Source organism: Megachile rotundata, chromosome 15 (assembly GCF_050947335.1).
Source record: "Megachile rotundata isolate GNS110a chromosome 15, iyMegRotu1, whole genome shotgun sequence".
Taxonomy (NCBI): domain Eukaryota; kingdom Metazoa; phylum Arthropoda; class Insecta; order Hymenoptera; family Megachilidae; genus Megachile; species Megachile rotundata.
Window position 1 is genome coordinate 3,941,710 of NC_134997.1, and position 21,786 is coordinate 3,963,495.

The 21,786-nt window shown below is 42.0% G+C and overlaps 1 protein-coding gene across 1 annotated transcript; it reads right to left on the reverse strand.

Moving 5' to 3' along the window:
- Positions 1 to 593: 593 nt before the first annotated feature.
- Positions 594 to 9,545, reverse strand: LOC143265863 (uncharacterized). Its single transcript, XM_076540225.1, has 2 exons — positions 7,960 to 9,545; positions 594 to 892 (listed from the first exon to the last, which is right to left on the reverse strand). Exons 1-2 carry the CDS (start codon positions 9,537 to 9,539, stop codon positions 634 to 636), a joined length of 1,839 nt encoding a protein of 612 aa, XP_076396340.1. The 5' UTR covers positions 9,540 to 9,545; the 3' UTR covers positions 594 to 633.
- Between the last annotated feature and the right edge of the window lie 12,241 nt (positions 9,546 to 21,786).

Sequence of the window (21,786 nt, forward strand, 5' to 3'; positions counted from 1 at the left end):
TCCGTTAAATTCCTCATCCTTGTTTCCATATCCATTATTCCCGCCTCCGTCTCCATCACGTTTATCGGCGTTGATATCCTATAACCTAGCGCAATCCTAATACCCGCATTGTGAATCTTTTGAATTTTCTCTCTATTCTTCCTCTCACTCAGATAAAAAGGTGCCCCATATTCAATCACCGATCTGATAACCGCTACGAATACTTTCAATATTGTTTCGGGCCCAGTGCCCCTTCTTATCCCCCCTAGGCACTTCAGAATATTTAACCTTCTCTTCAACTTGGCCACTGTATACTCCGTGTGCTTCTTGAAGTCCAAATCTCCATCCAACCACATCCCCAGGAACTTAGCCGCACTCATCTCCTCTATTTTCTCATTATCCACCACAAACTCTTCCCTAGCCAATCCTCCTCTCCTCTTACTTTTCAAGAACTTCACCACTTGAGTCTTTTCCATCGCTATTACTAATCCCAATCTTCCTAGGTTTTCTTTCAGTCTCTTTACTGCATTCTCTATCCTCCTCTTTCCTTCTCCCCTCTTCTCAAATTCAACAAATATAACAATATCGTCCGCATATTGAAGGATCCCAACCCCACTCTCCCTCAACCCCTCCGCTATACCTCTCGTGTACAAATTATACAACAAGGGGCTCAACACCGACCCCTGAGGTAGCCCTTTTTTTCAATTTCATCCTAACCCTGTTACCTCCCATCGTATGGATCGCTATCTCTTTATCCCTAAGCCACGCTTCTACGTATTTCCTCATCCTTCCTGGACAGCCAGCGTCAACCAGTCCCTGAATCATTATATCATGTCTCACATTGTCGTATGCAGACTTCACATCTACAAACGCCGCTACCACCTTTCTTCCTTTTCCCCAGCTCTCCTTTATCCTGTGTAATAGTCTTGTCAGGATGAATAAAAAAAGGCGTTACTCGTTATAGATGGTTAATAAACTATATATATATATTTTAATAAATAAAAAGTAACGGAAGGCAATGTGCACGATGTGCACGTCGTAACACGTTTTTATCGAATGTCTTTTTTCTCACCGTTATTGCCACCGACAACGTCAATGACAACTGCCGATCGTCGCTCGGAATTTCGGTTGGCCTCGATGCCCGCCACCGATCACGCCATAACACATATATACAATGCACAACATATATTACATACAATGTAACGATCTAATGCGCAATACAGTATTCTTTTACAGTTCGGCCATCCTGATGATAGACCGTCCTCGGGCTACGCTACACTAAAAAGAAGAACCTTAACATTAAACGAAATTATATAAACACATGCATTAATCTAATTCTAATTACTAACATTATTTGACATATTTACATTTATCCACGGTCGCATGTTTTTAGGTTCCCATACACCTTGATATTTTTTCTGTGTATTTTGAAAACCGTCTATATCTGCCACAACATATCTATCGTTTCTAAGTTTTTTCGTAACAACGTACGGGCCTTTAAATTGCGGAATCAATTTCTTTGATGCCCCCGCAGTAGTGTCAAAATTGCGCAACATTACATAATCACCCTCACGATACTCATGAGGACTTTTATGCCTCTTGTTAAAATACTGTATATTATAATTTTGTGACGCAGTAATTTTATGAGCCGCTTTGCTTCTTACGTCTTCAAAATCCCTATTTTTATCAATCTCGAACTTGTCTAAATAATCTTTAATTTCATCGTCAATTCTACCGCGCTGAGATATGCCGAATAACAATTTGCTTGGGGTTTCGCCCGTAGATTTACAAACAGTATTATTAATACAATATTCAACATCTGATAGTATTTTGTACCAGTATTTCCCAGTGTCGTTATCAGTCAATTTACTCAACATAGGTGCTATTGTTCGGTTAAATCTTTCCACTTGCCCGTTTGCTTGTGGTGAACCCGTCGCTACTAATACATGTTTGACATTACACTCGTTCAAAAAATCATTAAATTCCTGAGATGTAAAACACGACCCACGGTCCGACACAATATATTTCGGTTTACTATAATTATTAAAATAATCAGAAAGACACTTTACCGCTTCGGAAGTAGCAGTTGTTTTCGTCGCATACAACTTTACAAACTTGGTGAACGCATCAACTACAAGAAATACGTATCGCTTTATCAAGTGTCGCTTATCGACTGGGCCAAAATGATCGATGTGCAAAGTAACAAACGGAATGTCCTCCTTCGGTATTGCATGCAACACAGCTTCGGTTTTGCCCGCTGTTGGAGAATACACAACACACTTCATGCAATTTCTTATGTGATCTTGGATTTTTTGTTTCGCATTAGGAAACCAATAATTTTTAAATATTGTGTCTTGTGTTTTCTCCACCCCCAAATGACCCATTTCATCATGATATCGAAACATGACACTTTTCTCCATTTCCTCCGGTACATAAAAAAGTAATGCCGCATCTTTTTTCCGATACACTAATCCGTGTCTCATTTCGTAAAACGAATTTTCATTCTTGCTCAATTTATCCATTAACTCTTTTATTTTTTTATCCCGGGCCTGACAAATAGCTAATTTATGCTCAAACGAATTGTCCTCTACAATTAAAATTCCAACCGATCTACTCAATGCATCTACATGTTTCATTTTCTCTCCTGGTCTGTGCTCTACCGTATAATCGTAAGTAGCCAATTCCAACGCCCATCTTGCAATTCTCGGATTAATATCTTTTTTCTGTAGCGTTAACTTTAGTGAATTACAATCGGTAACTATTTTGAATTGAATTCCTTGTAAATATATTCGAAACCGTTTGAGTGCGTATACGATGGCTAAAGTTTCAAGCTCAAAACTGTGATATTTACTCTCTACCTCGGTCGTTCGCTTAGAGAAATAAAATACAGGATGCAATTTTAAGTCATTTTTTCTTTGCATAAGTACCGCGCCAAAACCCAATGCGCTAGCATCGCAATGCAATTCCGTCAAATCACGCGGATCGTAGATTGCCAAAATTGGAGCTGCGACTAACCTCGATTTCAAAGTCTCGAATGCCCGAAGTTCTACCTCCGTAAATTTAAACTTGACATCCTTTTTTAACAAATCGTACAACGGTTTTGCTATTACTGAAAAACCTTCTATGAATTTTCGAAAATACGAGCACAAACCAAGAAAACTCTGTACATCGCGAGTAACTTTAGGCATCGGAAATCTCAGCACTGCGTCAATACCCTTATCGGTGGGTTTAATTCCCTTCTCATTAATCAAGTAACCTAAATATTCAATCTCGGTAAATAAAAACTTACATTTATCAATTCTTAACTTAAGCTTATTTTCTACTAATAGTTTAAACACATGCTTTAAAATAACAAAATGATGCTCCAAAGTCTGCGTCGCGATAAGGAAGTCGTCTATACAGGGTGTCCCGCAATTAGTGTAGGTCCCGAAAAGGGGTGGTAGGTGGGGCGATTCTGAACAACTTTTTCCTTTGCCAAAATATTGGTTGAGGCTCCATTTTCGAGTTATTAGCAAAAAACACTGACCAATGAGAGCGCGCATAGACCGGGTGCGCGAAAGCATGAGCGACAGCTTCGAATATGACGGCTGATCGTCGTCGTGAACAAACGTATCGATACCGTCGGTATAACGTCGGTATATCGTCGGTATAACAGGAAGCTATTAGGTGAAAGTTAAATCGAATAATGAATTAAGAAGTTAAGAATAATATTAAGTTCTTCGTAATTCGTGAATGGGAGATAAACCAATTAGTTGTTGTTTACCCAGACCAAGTATCTTGTATTTATTTTACGCCTTCAAAAAGGAAAAAGAATAAATTCACGAAAATTCATTCTGTCGATTATTCTAATGGAGCAAATGAATAAATTCACGTTTTAAAACGAATGAGTACCTTCCCCATGAAATGGGATAAAATTGGAATAAAATATCTAATGCAGTACCTCATTGAAGTGAAATAAATCAATTGCTGCGTACGTATAATTTTAAAAATGCGGAAACAACTTAAATAAAACTTACCCATTGATTCATGAAAAAACTAGCTTCCATAAAAAATATTTGTGTCACCGGGTAGATCCACCGATCAGAGCATCAACAGCTGATATCCTGGCAGGGTCAATGAACTCTCAATTTATTTCACTGTCTCTTTCTAATAATTGCACAACATAAGCACGACCGGTAAACGGACCGAATGAAAACGCGTGAACGATTATTCATAGATATGTATGTTTAACGATACGCTATATTCTCATTATAAGGTATCCGAATTGAGGAATCGATATTCTATTGTATTTTATTAGAAGACATTGTTAGACGGGCCACGGATCGCGGTTTCGTTCTCGATCGCGAGGCATACGTCGCGAACGGTTGCCATGCAACGATGATCTGTTGAACGACTGCGGCGTCGATCGACAGTCATCGTTTATTGTCGAAAGATACGTGTTGAAATAAAATGTATCGTTGTTTTTAATCAAAAATTCTGTTTTCTTGCTTTCAAGATAATGTAGTTTAAATTATTTCTGAATATTCGTTTATGTGTTTTCATTCGTCGTATTTATGTGTTGAACTCGCAGTGAAAATTAGTGAAAATTAGTGAAAAATGACAGAAAAAAGTGATAATGAAAACTAATAATGAGAGATGACAGTGATAGGTGACAGTGAAGTTTCTTGAGAGTTTTTTCAGAGTTTCTATTATTTATGAGAACAGTAAGGATCGGTGGATCGACCCAGTGACAGAGAAGCATTTTCATCGTGATTATTTGCGGTTCAATGGGTGAGTTACATTTAAATTTATTAATTATTCAATTCAAATTTTTATTTGTTGAATAGAAAAGTTATTTAATTTTTTAAAAATGAGAATTTGTTCTTTTTCATCATCACAATATCGAACGAAAATAATTTTCCATATTTTATTCATTATTTCTTTGCCATAACGAATAAACGTATCGAATAAATTCGATTTATTCTGATTACGTGAGTAGGGTCTGATTTCGTTATTTCTTATTCATGAATGAATGATAATTCAAGAATAATCCAGATTTTTTATTCATTATTCGATGTAACTTTCATCTAACAGCTTTCTGTTATACCGACGTTATACTGACGTTATACCGACGTTATACCGACGCGGTATCGATACATTTGTTCACGACGACGATCAGCCGTCACACTCGAAGCTTTTGCTTACGCTTTCGCGCGCCCGGTCTATGCGCGCTCTCATTGGTCAGTGTTTTTTGCTAATAACTCGAAAATGGAGCCTCAACCAATATTTTGGCAAAGGAAAAAGTTGTTCAGAATCGCCCCACCTACCACCCCTTTTCGGGACCTACACTAATTGCGGGACACCCTGTATACACTACTACATCACCGGCTCGAATTAATTCATCGAGTACTTCGCTCACGTATCTCTGAAATTTTGTCGGTGCCGGTTTCAACCCAAAAGGCATTTTCGTAAATTCAAATTGGCCAAATGGAGTAATAAATGAGGTATATTTGACGGACTCTTCGGCAATTGGTATATGGTGAAATCCATCCTTCAAATCAAGCAAACTAAAATACCTCTTTCCCTTTAAGACACTCAGCTGATCCTCAATAAGTGGAATCGGATAATTATCTCTAGCAAGATGTTTATTCAATTTACGATAATCAATGCACATTCTAAATTCACCATTTTTCTTCTTTACTAGTACAATGGGTGATACATATTCCGATTCACTCACGCGAATCACCCCTTCTGCCAATAATTTATCCAAAATTGCACGTAAACTATTTCTTTCGGCATATGATAATCTACGAGGAGAAAAACTAAATGGCTTTAGATCTTTTACTACTAATTTTAGCTCAGTTTTGACTTTCACTTCTTCAGGACGTTTAGGTTGTACGTATTCTGTCGTAAATAGATTTTTCAAACGTAACTGGTCAATTTGTAATGCAGCTGAATTTATCAATAAAGTGTCAGTATTCTCCGTAAGAGTTTCTTGCGTATCGATATTTAAAATTTCGGAAATTATCTCATCCACCCCGCCTGCCGAAGGTACCGTCAATTTTAAATCGAATTTTTTAATAACATCCCTGCCCAACACTACTGAAGCCGCCATAGTATTTTCCGGTACGACATATAAATTTACTCCGTCTTGCCTATTTGCACCAAGTTTAATATTCGCCGTTACGATCCCGGCTATTTCTAATTTACTACCGTTAAGCCCGCAAAACGTCTTATTCGTAATATCTGTAACATTTATCAAATATCGCGGAACAAATGAATCTTTAATAAAACTAATCGGACTGCCGGTATCAATACGACTATCTAACTGTACTACAGATTGCATTCTCGAATCTCCTAATTCAAAAATAGCGGTTTTCATAAATTCGTCATCGCTCGACTTACGAATACTGTCCACACAAGCTACTTGTTTATGTTCGGATTTACCTTTGCATTCATTGTACGTATGTCCCATTTCACCACATCGAAAACACGAACCTTTCTCTCTTCGGGGTTCTCTGCAGTCCTTGGATAAATGTCCGTACCTGCTGCAATTGTAGCACCTCGGCTTTGTCTGCCACGTGTTGTCCTCCCGAGGAAAACTGCTCCTGCTCGGCGTGAACGACGGTCTGCTCTCCTTCGTTTCCGCTTTGCTCGCCGACGCCGGCTCACGAGGCAGCCGATTTCTTCCATCTGTTAATGTTATGACTTCAAATGCCGCCAATAAGTCCTGCGCTGATGGAAAATTCTGGATCCTGGCTTGGTTTCGGAGTTGCCTATCCGGTATCCCTTCCACTAGATAGTCAACCATTTCCTCTTCAGAAACGGGCACATGGTTACCGAGAATAATTTTCTCGTGATAATAAACACTGAAAAGTTCATTTGGCTTCCAAACTCTGTCTTCGAATTTTTTTCTTAGCACTAATTTGCTTTCCCGTCTTCCGAACATCTTCTTCATCTCCTCCAGCAATTTATTAGTATCCATCTCGATGTGCTCTGGCCGCGAATGGAACCATTTTAGAGCTTGCCCTTTCAGTCTTGTACCGATCAAAATTTTCGCCGCACTATCTTCAAGATTGTAGGCTGTACACAATAGTCTAACTTGCCTTTCCCAATTACAGAAAAGTTCGCTGAGGCCGTCAAAGTCACTTAATAAATCACTAACAGCTTTTATGCTGATTTTTGTCTCTGTTGCGGAAGTAGTAGACCTTGGCGAACCTCTCAAAAGTTCATTTTCACGTCGCAACAATCTAAGCTCCCGTAAAAGAAGATTTTCTTCGGATATTCTTTCATTACTCTCGCGAGGATTGTGACTCTCGCACGCAGACGCGTTTACTACATCATCTTCCATAATTTCGGTTTGTCCTGTGTCCTCAACCGGCAATAAACTAGCGTCTTTTATCCAATCGCCACTCGGATCTGCTTGGTGCAATCTATTAATTAGTTCAACTTTTGCTCCGGAAGTGGATAATCCCCGCTTAAGCAATACCTTCTTCAACTGTACCACTTTTAAATCGTTGGGATTCACCATTTTGTCGATCACTTTACACCAGCACAATCCACACTATTAATTATCGTCACAAATAACTCGATTCAACAAACAATAAACTTTATATACACATATACATATATTAACCACACACGGAAGTTCTATACGAGCACAATCCCACTTCTGAAATTGTAATAGTCTTGTCAGGATGAATAAAAAAAGGCGTTACTCGTTATAGATGGTTAATAAACTATATATATATATATTTTAATAAATAAAAAGTAACGGAAGGCAATGTGCACGATGTGCACGTCGTAACACGTTTTTATCGAATGTCTTTTTTCTCACCGTTATTGCCACCGACAACGTCAATGACAACTGCCGATCGTCGCTCGGAATTTCGGTTGGCCTCGATGCCCGCCACCGATCACGCCATAACACATATATACAATGCACAACATATATTACATACAATGTAACGATCTAATGCGCAATACAGTATTCTTTTACACCTGTTAGTCAGAATTCCGATGTTATCCATTGTCGATCTACCCTTCCTGAAACCGTTTTGATTAGTGTCTATTTTATCTTCCTCCTCCGCCCATATCCTGATTCTTTCATTAATCATTTTCTCCAGAACCTTCCCCATGCAATTCAGCAAAGAAATAGGTCTCAACGCCCTCTTTTGTACCTTAGGAATAAATTTTACTACCGCCTTCTTCCAGCTTTTAGGAACTATTCCTTTCCTCCATATCTCATTATATAGTCCTAGCATCGCCTCCTTCCACCCTTTCGTCCATAACTTAATAACTTCATACCCGATTCCATCCTCCCCTGGAGCAGATTTCCCCCTCGAAGTGGCCAGTGCCCACTGTAATTCCTCTATCTCCAGATCTCTGCTTATCCATCCCTCCTCCTCACCACCATCGTCATCCATTTCCTCGTCCATAATGCTCTCCGTCTCCGTTCCATTTCTTCCTTCATTTCTCTCCACCTCAGCCCCTTCTTCCTCTTCAATTCTACAACAGTATCCAGAAACCTCTAGCTTCCTTACCTCGGTTTCCTCCATCTCTTGGATCTTCCACGCTCCTAAACCGTTTTGCTCTTCCATCGTCACTCCCTTTGTCAGACTCTTTATTTTTCTCCACATTTCTCCTATATTTCCCTTATGCTTTATACTCTTAATAAACTCTTCCCATGCCTCCTTCTTCTTTTTATTAATCGTTATTTTCATCTTCTTTCTAGCTTCTAACAGCTTGTTCCAGTTCTCCTCTGACGGTCTCCTCCCCATTTCTTTCGTGGCTTTTCTCCTTCCCTCCTTCAATTCCTCACACTCACCGTCCCACCACGGCTGTCTCTTCACCGCCCTCCTATTCCCATTTACCCTATTTCCCCCTCCGTCTTCCCTTCCCCTTCTGGTCCCATTCGTACTACTGTTCCCCCTAGCATTTCCTCTATAGCTGCCCTCTATTCCTTCCACTAACAATCTCAGTACCTCATCACATTTTCTTTCCACCCCTATTTCAGACTTTACCATCCTCAATAAGATCTCCTCTTTCCCTAACATCCATTTCAGAAACTCAGCCTTGTCTACTTTTTCCATTTTAAATCTCCTGCCTCCTATCCTCCTCTCCAACAGTCTCATCTCATCGTATATATCAAACTCAATCACCTGATGGTCGGATCCAAGAGTTTCCCCAGTCTCCCTAACCTCTAAGTCCAAAGCCAGCCCCGCCGGTGCAACAATTAGATCTATATTCGATGCTGCCTGCTCCACTCCCCCAATCCTAGACTTTGTTCCAAAGTTTACCACAACCATCTCCTCCTCATCCATAACCTCCTCCAGCAATGACCCCGCCAGGTCCCCCCCTTCACAATTCCAACTAATGCTCTTCGCATTAAAATCCCCTATAAACATCCTCCTAGTATCTCTCCCCATACCTCTAAACAGTCTTCTACAATCCTCTCTGCTTATATTCGTACCAGGTCTCCTATATACCAGCACAATTTCTAGCTTCCCCTTTTCTGTCTCAATCTCTACTACCATATTTTCCCACACCCTATCATCCTTCAAATAAATGTCGGCTTTCATTATCTTCACATTTTCTCTGACCATTATACACAGACCCCCCCCCCCCCCCTATTTCCTGTCCCCCCGTCCTTCCTTATTAAATGCCACCTCGGGATTCTAAATCCGTCTTCTTCCCTTAGCCACGTCTCCGTTATTGCCAGTAGATCCAAATCCTCTACTAGCCTTCTCACCTCTTCCCTCTTGTTTCTCATACTCCTTGCATTCCACAACCCACACCTCATCCCCTTCTCAAGTACACAATCCCTTCCACCAATTCCATTTTTCTTATTATTTTCACCTTCCCCCACCATTCCTTTTTCTTTCCTTTTTCCCATTCCTCTTTCTCCTCTTTTATCTTTCCCCGCACCCCATCTTTCTTCCCCCCACCGAGCGCAAACACCACATCACACTTGTCAACACATTCATTCGTTCCTCTCACTCCTCTCATCCTTCCATCATCATCGCCCCTTCCACACAACCATACTCCTCCCACCTCATTACCATACAAAGTTAATTTCAAAATACTTTTAAAATATGCAACACGACTATAACATAACATAGTATTTGTGAAATAATGAAAACTATCAGGAACATATTTTTCCTTCGTCAAAATCCGGTATAAAAATATAAAATTTATATTATCTCTAATGTAAATACTTATCAAAATATAACCTCTTCTATAAACTAATAAACAGTCTTTTCTGTTAAATACTGTCTTTATTGCAATTTTGAGGCCGCCGCTTCTCGCCTCATCCCCTGTTATTCGTCTTATATCTATCTTATCAACTACCGCACTGCTTTTTTTCATTTTTCTTCTTTTTTCCTTTTTTTTTTCCTTTTTTCTTCCTTATTCTCTGTATACGTACAAGCCTTATAATCTATGCTTAGTCTTAAATTCAAACCTAACCCTAATTCACCAACCCCATACTTTGGTGATTTCCATATACTATTACTAAAACTTAACTTGCATATCAAATTTATATCAAAAAGTATCAAAAAATATAAAAACAAGTAACATGACTCAAAAAGTAATAGCCTTGATTTCATACCTAACCTACAAAGTCTATCACAACTATTTACTATCCTCTTAACCACCGTCCTCACAGTCTTTGGTTTCTTTAACAGTCTTACCACTCTCCCATACATACGTATCGCACCGTGCACTTTCTTTATCAATTTTCTGCTTAACTCTAACCACTCTCTCACTATTGACACCCTAATTTTCACCGTACTTATTGCACTCTCTTCTTGCACTAGCCCTATATCACTTTTCTCCATTCTTCCCTCCACTTCCGTCCACTTCCGTCCTCCTCTACCCCTGCCCCAATTGGCTCCTCCGTTCACCATTTTTCCTCTTCTCCTGTCTCAAACTCTTTAACTCCTCGTATCTCCTCCTCTTCCTTCCTCTGGCCATCCTCCCTTGCTCCTTCATTATCCCTTTCACTCCCTCCTGCGTTTGGTCTTCCAGCCCCCTTTGACGGATCCTCATCTGTCAACGTTCCTTCCTCCCTCCTCGCCTTATACTCTCTTATTATTTTTTCCACCTCCTCTCTGTCTTTCCTCGCCTTTTCTTCCCATAACACCCACCCTTCTGGGTTGCCTTCTCTTCTTCTTCTTTCCAGAGCTTTCTCATGTTCTCTGGCGGCCCTACGTTTTACTCTTTGACTGGTTTTTTCATCTACGTGTTGTAAATAAGGAGGAGTTACAACAGCATTCCAGTCCTCTTCAATTTCTGCCGTCTCTGTTCCTTGTGCATTTCGCCTCCTTTCCTGAATGGCCTGCGCCACCCTTTCTTCTATATTTTTTTCCCTCAGGAACTCTATTAACTCATCAATGAGCCTGTCCTCTTCTCTCTTCTTTCTCTCTTCCATCCTCTTCTTCCTTTCCTCCTCCTCTCTAGCCTCTCTTCTCCTCTCTTTCTCCTGCTCCCCAGCTGTCTCCTCTCCTTTCCTCTGTTCTTTGGGGCTGCTCACCTCACGTCCTACCAGCTCATGCGGGAACGGGATCTTCTCCAGGGGTTTGTGCCTATTCACCCGCCATTCTTTCGCCCTTTCCACTTTATCTTTGCACTCCAGGCATATATACTTGTTGTTCGTTAATACCAAGTCCGTCCTTGAGTTGTAACACGATGGTCTTCCCCCGTTTCTCACCTGTGTCCACCCCACTGCTCCCTCCTCATCTTCATTATCATCCTTCTCCATTCCTGTCGGGATTATGTGGCCCTCTTTTGACCTCCCCTCTATATTCTTTGCTGCCACTTCGCTGTAACCGGCATTTGTCCTATTAGGACCCTTATTCCTTCCTCCGTCTTCTCGTCCCCTTCTAATTCTATCCAATTCCCCTTGTATGGGGATCTCCTTGTTCTCCCATATCTCCCTCTTCTCTCTCCTCATCAGTGCAGGAAATTCTTTTCCTCTATCTCCTATAACCTCCTCAACTCCCCCAATTCTATCCGGCTCCCTTTCCCCTAAACTCCTGGCCACGATCCCCTTGGCAGTGTCAAACTCCACATTTCGGAAAGCCATCACTTTCCTTATTGCTGCCTCCCTCTGCCAACACAGACAAATCCTTGCCAGTGATCCATGTTCCCCCCCACAGTTCACGCACTTCGCCCTTCTCTCACACTGTCCATGCTCCCTTTCACCACAGTTCACGCACTTCCTTTCCACTTCTCGACAGGTGGCTTGTAAGTGCCCGTATTTCAGGCACTTGTAACATTGCCTCACCGGCTCCACAAACGGCTCAATCCTAATTCCGACATGCCCCTGGCCGATCAACAGTCTAGTAGGGAGAGTACTCCCCCTGAACGTTATCATTATCGCCCTGAGAGGCTGGAAGACCACTTTACCGTCCATTACTCGCTTCTTCTTCATGCGTTCCAACACGAAAGTCCCCTGGCCTGGGGTCGCCTCCTCCTTCAATTCTTCGATCGAGTCCTCCCACTCAAAAATTACTCCACGCCGGTACTTCATTCTCCTTGGCAGGTATGCTGTTATTTGGCAGTCCCTACTCCCGTACTTCTTCAGCAGGAAATTCGCCTCTTCCCTGTTTTTGGTCGTTATTTCTGCTCTGCTGAAACCCGTCATTCGAATGCTTTTAATTTTGACACCCGCACCCTGAACAAACCTATATATCTTAATTAAGTTATTTCTTTTCGTCCTATTCCTTCCTCCCGTCTTCAATACGCAGCACACCGTGTACTCCTCTCACGTGGCTTCCTCATCATATAAGTCTATGATCCATTCTTCCCCCCCCCCCCCCCCTATTATCTACACAGTCTTTTTTCTTCTCTCCCCCTAACATTCTTTTTGATTGTTCTTTGTCCCTAGCTTCTACCTTTTCTGCATTATCTGTAATACTTATCACTTCCACCCTTTCTGCGTCGCAACTTTCCCTACCTTCTATTTTCTTAAATCTACCCTTATCTCCTATAATCTCCTCACTCCCATAGTTTATTAAGCCAGAAGTATTGTCTTTTTTACCTTCTTTCGCTTCATCCTTCTCCGCACCAACACTATCAATTACACTTTCTTTCCCTACCACGATGTTGCTTACTGTACTTTCCACGCTGCAATTGCCGTCCTTTTGCGCGTCTTTTTCCAGTAACCCACTCTCTCGTTCTTCTTCCAGTGGCGCTGCTGTGTCCACGCTTACCAACCTTTCCTCGCCACGTGGTCGCAACTCACTCGTCGAGCATTTCTGATTGGTCCTTTCGACTTTTCCCGCTGCTGCGTCACTTCCTACCTCTTCTCCCATCCTTTTCTTCTCCTTTCTACCTTCTTCCTCCTGCGTCTCCTCCTCTCCGTCCGTCTCCCTAATCCTTTTTTTATATTCTACTACTTCCATCCTCTCTTCTTTTCCTTTCCTTTTCTTTTCCCACTTTCCTTCTGCCTTACATTCCCTCTTTTTCGCGTCTAAAACCGCTTTCTCTTCTTGCGCCAAGTATTCCAAAGCCCATTCTTCTCGTAGGCTTGTCAGCAGCGTTTCCTCAGTTTTATTTTCCTCGCTCTTTTCCACTTTCTCTTCCTCGGAACCGTTCGCTTCAAACTCCTCCGTCTTTTCCTCCTCAAAGCTCATTTTCTTTTTCCATTTTCTTTCCTCCCTGACTCTTCTCGTCCTCTCCTCTCCACCTCTCTCTCCCTCCTCACCTTCCACTGCTTCTTCCCTGGTTACCGGCCAACCAGCGGGCCTCTTCGTTATCCTACACTTATCCTAAATCTAAAACTAGTCCTTCTATCTTTATAATTAGTCACTACAAATCTCACTCCCAACCCTCTCACCTAATTCCCACACTTTGTCCAAAAAAAAGCCAATCCAAAACAACAACAAAGCAAAAAATTCACAGAGCGAGGTCCTATCACGTCCTTTCTCTACGCCGCCATCAACCGGAAGTCCACATTTCTCTAAAAAGCTCCAATCAACCTCAGCGGTTTCGCTTCTCCCATCTCTTTTCTTTCATGAAACTCCACTCCCTTATCTATCCCGCAAGCTTGTATTCGTCTCTCAAAAGTCTCTCTCTCTCTCTCTCTCATACCTTTCGCATTCCCAAACTACATGATCTATATCTTCTATTCTGTCACACATATCACAACACGGGCTTTCCACCATATATTTTCTAAACAAGGACCACTTCAAATTGTAATGATCCGCTCTAATTCTGCTCAAACTACATATCGTGTCCCTTCCCAACTTACCTAAGCCCCTAAACCATGAGAAATCCTTGCCTACGTTATTCCATTCTGCCTCGTAGTATTTCCTTCCCTTGTATTCCCCTTGTCTCGGGTGCCTTTCTACCGATCTAGTCCAACCCCTCTCCCTAACTACTCTCCTAAAATCTTTTAAGGTAAACTTAACCCAGAAATCTGGGTCCCCTCTGGTAGCTTCCTTTGCCATTCTATCTGCTCTCTCATTTTCCTCTATCTCCCTATGTGCTGCTATCCATGCGATTCCCAGCCTCCCTCTCTCCTCTATTCCCCTACTCGCCTCATAATTCCTTTTTCTAATCTTATCCCTAATTCGATCTATAATATCCCCCTCATCTTTACCCCAACTCTCTGCTGCCAGATTCTTTAAAGTGCTCAGGGAGTCCGACAAAATTAAGACTTTCTCTTTCCCCCATCTCTCCTCTGCTATATCTATTGCCTTTCCTATAGTTAACATCTCCAGGGTAAAATCCGAATACTGGCTCGGGACCATGAAGCACTCCTCTTCCCATTCACCTCTGCCCTTTCTAATAACTATTGCTCCTCCCCCACTCTTCCTATTCTCTATTCTAGATCCATCCGTGTACATCTCCACAACTCCCTTTATTCTACCAAAGATTTTCATCTTGATTTCCCCCAACAGGGTGTTCTCAGAACCCCCCATGAGTTCATATCCCGCCCCCGATTCCATTTCCAGGAATTCCTTTATCCTGACGTTCCTCCACTTTCCTCCTTTCGCCTCCAAATCCCTTCTGCTCATTCCCACCTTCACCTCTTCAAATCTTCTCCATGCATACACCATCAAGTCCCTTTCCTCCTCAATATCCTCCGGCTTGCTACTCCTTATCCTCCTCTCCAGTGCTCCCATCACTTCCTCATCTCTTGCCCAATATTTCTTTGCAATGTACCACTCAGTGAGAACCTCCACTCTTGTCCCCATTTCCATTATTCCCGCCTCCGTTTCCATAACATTTATAGGTGTCGACATTCTATACCCCCTCGCGATTCTAATTCCCGAGTTATGTATCTTCTGAATCTTACTCCTGTTTTTTTTACTGCTGAAATATAAATGTGCTCCGTATTCTATTACTGACCTAATCAAGGCTTTAAATATTTTTCATATTGTTTCTGGTCCTGTTCCTTTTCTTATTCCCCCTACACATCTCAAAATATTCATTGTTTTTCTTAATTTGGTTGTAACATACTCTGTGTGTTTCTTGAATTCTAGTGATTTGTCAATCCACACTCCTAGGAACTTAGCTGCCTCCACCTCCTTTACCTTCTCCACTCCGATCTTGAATTCTTCCCTTCCAATCCATTCCCCCTTCCTGTTATACGGAAACGTCAGGATTTGAGTTTTTTTCCGCAGCCATGCTCAGTCCCAAGAGCTCCAGGTTCTCTCCAAGCCTTTCCATTGCAGTCTCCAATCTCCTCTTTCCCTCTCTTCTGTCCTTGAATGTCACAAATATGACAATGTCGTCTGCATATTGCAAAATCTGTACTTCCATCTCTCTCAGCCCCTCTGCTATTCCTGAAGTATACAAATTGTATAATAGGGGGCTCAAAACTGAGCCTTGAGGCAATCCCTTAAGCAACCTCATCCTTACATTCTCTCCCCTTAACATAACAAATTCTAATTCTCTTTTCTCCAATCAGTCCTTCAAGTAGGCCCTTATCTTTTTTGGGCATCCTATCCTTACTAATATCTCTCCCAACTTATCATGTCTCACATTATCGTATGCAGCCTTCACGTCTATAAAGGCCGCAGTCACCATTCTCCCCTTCCCCCAACTCTCTCTTATTGAGTTGACCAGGATGTTAATATTGTCCATCGTTGACTTTCCTTTCCTGAATCCGTTTTGGTTAATATCCATCTTACCTTTTTCCTCCGCCCAAATCTTTAATCTTTCATTCGCCATCCTCTCCAGGATTTTTCCCATACAATTCATCAGTGAGATCAGCCAGAGGGCTTTCTTCTGAGGTTTTGGTATAAACTTTACCATCGCCTTTTTCCAACTTCCTGGCACTCGACCTCCATTCCACACCTCGTTGTATAGGCGTGTAATAGCTTCCCTCCAACCTTCCGTCCATAGCTTCATTACATCATACCCTATCCCGTCTTCTCCCGGTGATGATTTACCTTTCGTCCTTATCAGGGCCCATTCCAACTCCTCCACCACAAAATCTCTGATCAACCATAACTCCTCTTCCCCTTCTTCCCCTATCGTCTCGGCGCCTTCCTCCTCCTCTTATTCTCCCTGACCATTTCCCCCCACATTGTCTCTCCTTTCCACTCCTACATCATTTAATCTACAACAATATTCCATTCCTTCCAATTTTCTTACCTCTTCCTCCTCCATCTCCTGCATTTCCCATTTACCCATGTTCCTCTGATCTTCCACAACCACAACAATCCCCTTGGCCAGGCTTCTCACCTTCCTCCACATTTCTCCGATATTTCCTTTGTGTTTTATACTTTTCACAAACTCTTTCCATGCCTCTTTTTTCTTTTTCTTAACAGCTTTCTCCATATTCGCTCTTGCTTCCTTCATCTCAGTCTAATTATCCATGTTAGGTCTCCTCCTCATCTGTAAAGTAGCTCTTCTTCTTTCCTCCTTCAACCTCTCACATTCCCCGTCCCACCAGGGCTGTCTTTTAAGTCTCCTCTTTCTCTTCCCATTCCCTCTACTCCCCCTGTTTCCTCTATTCAGCTCTTCGTCACGTACCCCCTGTCTTCTCCCTTCCCTATAACAGCTTTCAATCCCTCCTATCATTAGGTTAATTATCTCTTCGCATTTCCTATCTACAGGGTGTCTCACAACTCGTGTAGGTCCCTGAAATGGGGGGTAGTTGACGTGAATCTAAGCAAGATTTCCCTTTGCAAAAATCGGGTTTGAAGCGTCGTTTTTAAGTTATTAACGAAAAATACGGACCAATCAGAGCGCCGGGATTACGCGCGCCAAAAAGCGGGAGCGAAAGCTTCGAGCCGGTCGCCGGAGTACGAGCGTGATCAACTGAGTTTTCCTCGGAATTATCTTAACGTCTAATATGAAGTCTTTACATCGAAACTCAATTAAATAACGAACAGAATAATTAAAAGTAATGTTCATTTATTTATTCCTCATGAAGGAGGATCGGAATTAGTTATGTGTAATTGACACAAAGTATGCAAATGGAATTTATTGAATACTGCAATTCGTTATCGACAAGGAATGTGACGCGTACGTATTTTAATAGGAAATACTTATTCTGTTTGTGATAAAAAAGAGTTTCAATGTGAGATCTAACAAATGTATTAACGTCTCTACTAATTTACAGGAAATTTATTAAAATAAGACTCACCTATTCTTTGAAAATAATCCTGTTTGTTAATAATCTGAGAGTGAAAGTGATGGGGTAATTGCCACGGGGTCGTCCTGCCGATGTTGACCTATCGCAGACATTAGCACCTTATAACACAGCTGGTGGCACTCACAGGTCACTGCACTGTCTTTATTTCAAAACACCTTTGTTTTCACTTTCACTTTCTGGAGAATCCCTGGTAAAAGGTATTGTCCCTCCCGATGCCTCCGAGGGTGTCCGAAAGGGGCCGATTATTTTAATATTATCCTTGACTGCTTCTGTGATTAATAATAATTCCCCAAGATCCATGTTGAAAACTGCAGGTGCTGTGAAAAGTCCTCAGAATTTAGATTATGCGGCCGTATAAACGTATACGGGTGCATCTCGTTTTCTTGAAGAATTCGATGTACCGCGAAGCGATGCATACTGAAATAAAATACTGAAATGTATTAATAAATGAAGAAGAATACTTTAATATTAACGTTTAAATACTATTAACATTACTTTCCCTAAACGGCGAGCAACGTCTCCTATGTTTGACGTTCCATCTTCATAGAACTTTTCGACTACCTCGCGTTCCTTTTGCACTCGACGCAAATATAAAAAATATAAAATTCTGCATTAGTCCTTTACAGAGACATTTCGATGGTTACTGTCCGGCAGCTCTCATGAAAATGCTCACGGGTGAAACATACTTTTCTTTCCAAAAACCACTCTGCCTTTACCCACTCCATGGCTGGATATTTTAACAAAAGTGTGCATATTGTTTGAAGGACTTCCCCGAATCTGATTGCCATTTCTGAACGTCCCCACGGGTTTTTCGAAACAATCAATTATACGACAGCCGATAGCTGCGAGACTCGAATTCACCGAACTAACGAAAAGCTAATTATCTTAGATGACCCTTTTTACCAGACATTAAACATTTTGGTATAGCACGTAGCAGCAGCCGTTTTACAAAACAACGTTCGGAGCCGTAAAACAGTTTTTAGGAGTGGGTTGCGTGTTTTAAATGAATCACAAGAGTTGCGTTTTCCTGCTGGCTTTATTTAAGACTTATCTTGCTTCTCCGACGCTTGCAAGATTACTCTTTGAACTTTCTACTATTTTCTTTGCGGACCTTTTACTAACTCCTTGCGCTAGAGTCTCGCGTTTTTAAAACCTATGCTTTACGCTAGGCCAACCCCCGAATAGGTGGGGTTAACCAATTAGAGAAAACCTAAATCCCGCCAAATCGTACGACCTCTCTCTTATGCCCGAAGCACGCTTCCTTGAAGCGGGGGTACGATTTGACGGGGGTGCGTTTGCTGGTAAAGGTGGCAACGCAGCGGAATTTCCCCGGGCCCTAGGTCAGCTACGCGGCCAGCTGATGGTCGCTTGACCCCTCGTTGCAGACCCACGGGGAAACCCAGGGTTTATGACACTTAAGCGTTTTACTGTTGAGACCGTTGGCAAAATTCGAAGTACGGTCATGCTTTCATTAAAAATTCTAAAACGGTTTCCTCAAAAACAGTTCCGCTGTCGTCCCTGTCATAAACCGTGCTAGCCGTTTGCACGTTAACAAGCTATTTACAAAATTTACAAATTTATAGCTAGCCGCTACAAGTTCATTTTTCGTACCGACAGCTTTGTACTTTCGTGCTATCTGGCCAGGTATTGACGAACGGTATGTGACCAGTGGACAGAAAACCGTATGCAATACCAAAATATTTTAAATTATTTTAAATATTTAAAATATTTAATTTAAGTCCAGTCTTGTCCTTTTTAGATTCTATTAGGTTTCTTACCGAAAAATAAGCATATAATACCTCTAAATTAAACCAAGTACCTAAGCATAATTTTTTCCTTTCAATTTTTGCACCTTCACTCTGGTCCACGCTTCCCATCTTACAGATTTTCACCTCACATTCTATCAGTCTTTCTTTGCACTTATCATTTAATAGCACTCTCAACCTTAGACTTCCTTTTTTCGAGACTCTCCCCATCGCTCCCTTTCCATCACCCCTTATCTTCCTCTTCTTCCCTTCTACTTCTTCTTCTTTCACCATTTCTCCTCTGCTTGTCTTTCTTCCTCACCTCCTCTTCGCTGCACTTCAGATCTCCTTCCTTCCCATCCTCCTGCAGTCTTCCTTCCGGTTTCCTCCTGGTTCATTCCGCTTCCCTCCGCTGTTTCCTCTCTTCTTTCTCCCTGACTTTCTAGGGTTGTCCCCTCAGCTTTTTTGAGGTTCCATACTCTCTCCGTCTCTCCCCTATCTGCTCTTTGCTTTTCCGTCCACAATATACATTCGCAGGATTTGCCTTCCCTCATTTTTCTCTGTTCCGCCTCCCTGTTCCTTTTTTCCGCCCTCCTCCTTACTCTCTCCCTTGTCTTTGGATCCACATATACCTCATACGGCGGAGTTACCACCGCATTCCAGTCCTCCTCCTCTTCTGGAGATTTTACCCTTTGACTCTTACCTCTACTCGCTCTCAGTATCTCTTCGAATCTTCCTTCCATATTCTATTCGTGGAGAAACTTTATGAACTCGTTCATTATTTCTTCCTCCTCCCTCTGTCGTGCTTCATCGGATCCTGATTTATTCTTCTTTCCTTGGCCTTCTCTTCTTCCCCCTTCATCCCTTGTATCTTCCCTATCCGATCGCACGTGCTCCTCCTCCCCCAAAGTTCCCTCGTTTGATTCTTTTCCCACAACTTCGTGGGGAAACGAAATCTTCTCAAGAACTTTCGCATTCTTTTCCGTCTTTTCTTTGCACTCTAGACAAATATAACGGTTATTTGTTAAAACGAGATCGGTTCTGCTGTTGTAGCATGAGGGTCTGCCTCCCTTGGTCCCCCTCGTGACCTGTTTCCATCCCGCCGCTCCTTCCTCTTCCTCCTCTTCCTCGTTTACTTTTTCCATTCCTGCTGAGATAGTTGTTCTTTCTGCCCCGTTTCCTCCCCTTTTCACCACATCGCTAAATCTTTCCCTCCCCCTATTTACTCCCCTATTTCTGTCAACCTCCTCCCTTCCTAACCTTATCCTTTCTCTCTCCCTTTCTATTGGGACTTCCTTTTCCTCCCACGTCTCCCTTCTCTCCTTATGTGTCAGGGCAGGGTACTCCCTACTTCCCATCCCTCCACTCTCATCCAGGCCTCCCACTCTGTCAGTTTCTCTATCCCCCAACGATCTTGCAACGATGCCTCTTGCAGTATCAAATTCTACGTTGCGGAACGCCATCACTTTCCTTATCGCAGCCTCCCTTTGCCATACCTAGCATGATCTCGCCAAAGAGCCATGGTTTCCGCCACAATTAACACACTTGGGATCCTTGTTGCACTGACCGTGTTCCTTGTCACCACACACCGCACATTTACGCACCTGTTCCCTGCGCGTCGCTTGTACATGTCCAAATCTCAAGCATTTGTAACACTGTCTTACTGGTTCTACAAAGGGTTCGATTTTAATCTCTACATGTCCCTGTCCGATCAACAGCCTCGTGGGCAATACACTCCCTCTAAACACTATCATGATCGCCCTCAAAGGCTCGAACACCACTTTACCGTCTATAATCCTTCTTTTCTTCATCCTTTTAAGGATGAAAAATTTCCCTGGCTAGGGGTCGCCTCCTCCTTCAGCTCCTCCACTGAATCTTCCCATTCGAAGGTTACGCCCCTCCTATACTTCATTCTTCTCGGCAAGAATGCGGTAAGTTTCTCCTGCTTATTGCTGTACCTCTTCAACAAGTCGTTCGCCTCCCTCCTGCTCCTTGTTGTCACCTCCGCCCTGCTAAAACCAATCATCCTAATTGATTTTATATTCACCCCTGCTCCCTGCACAAGTCTATATATTTTGATAAGATTATAGCCCACTTTAAGTGCGCAGCAAACTACGTACTCCTCCCACGTGGCATCCTCCTCGTATAGTTCAATTATCCCTTCCCTTTTCCTTCCTCCGTCCACCGCATTTTCTTCCCCGTCCTTATCCTTATCCTTATGTCTATTTATATTATTGCTATTATCCTCAACCACATGTTGCTTACTAATTACACTCTTACAATTATTACTACCCACTACAAGTGTTTTCCCCTTATTTACTAGATTCCCACTTAAATTATTTAATACCTTATTACTATTCAGGTCCGTTGTTTCGATATAATCGTCCTTAACTCTCTCACTTGTCTCAATGTCTTCGCACTCTTTGCTTATTTCTACTACGCTCCTCACTTCTGCACGCTCAACGCTAA

What these genes read in the sequence shown, in the direction of transcription:
- LOC143265863 (XM_076540225.1), bottom strand. Translation starts at nt 9,539, where the DNA reads ATGAAAGCCGACATTTATTTGAAGGATGATAGGGTGTGGGAAAATATG. An exon ending in ATCGGAATTCTGACTAACAG is followed by an intron (nt 893 to 7,959) that starts GTGTAAAAGAAT and finishes ACTATTACACAG; the next exon opens with GATAAAGGAGAGCTGGGGAA.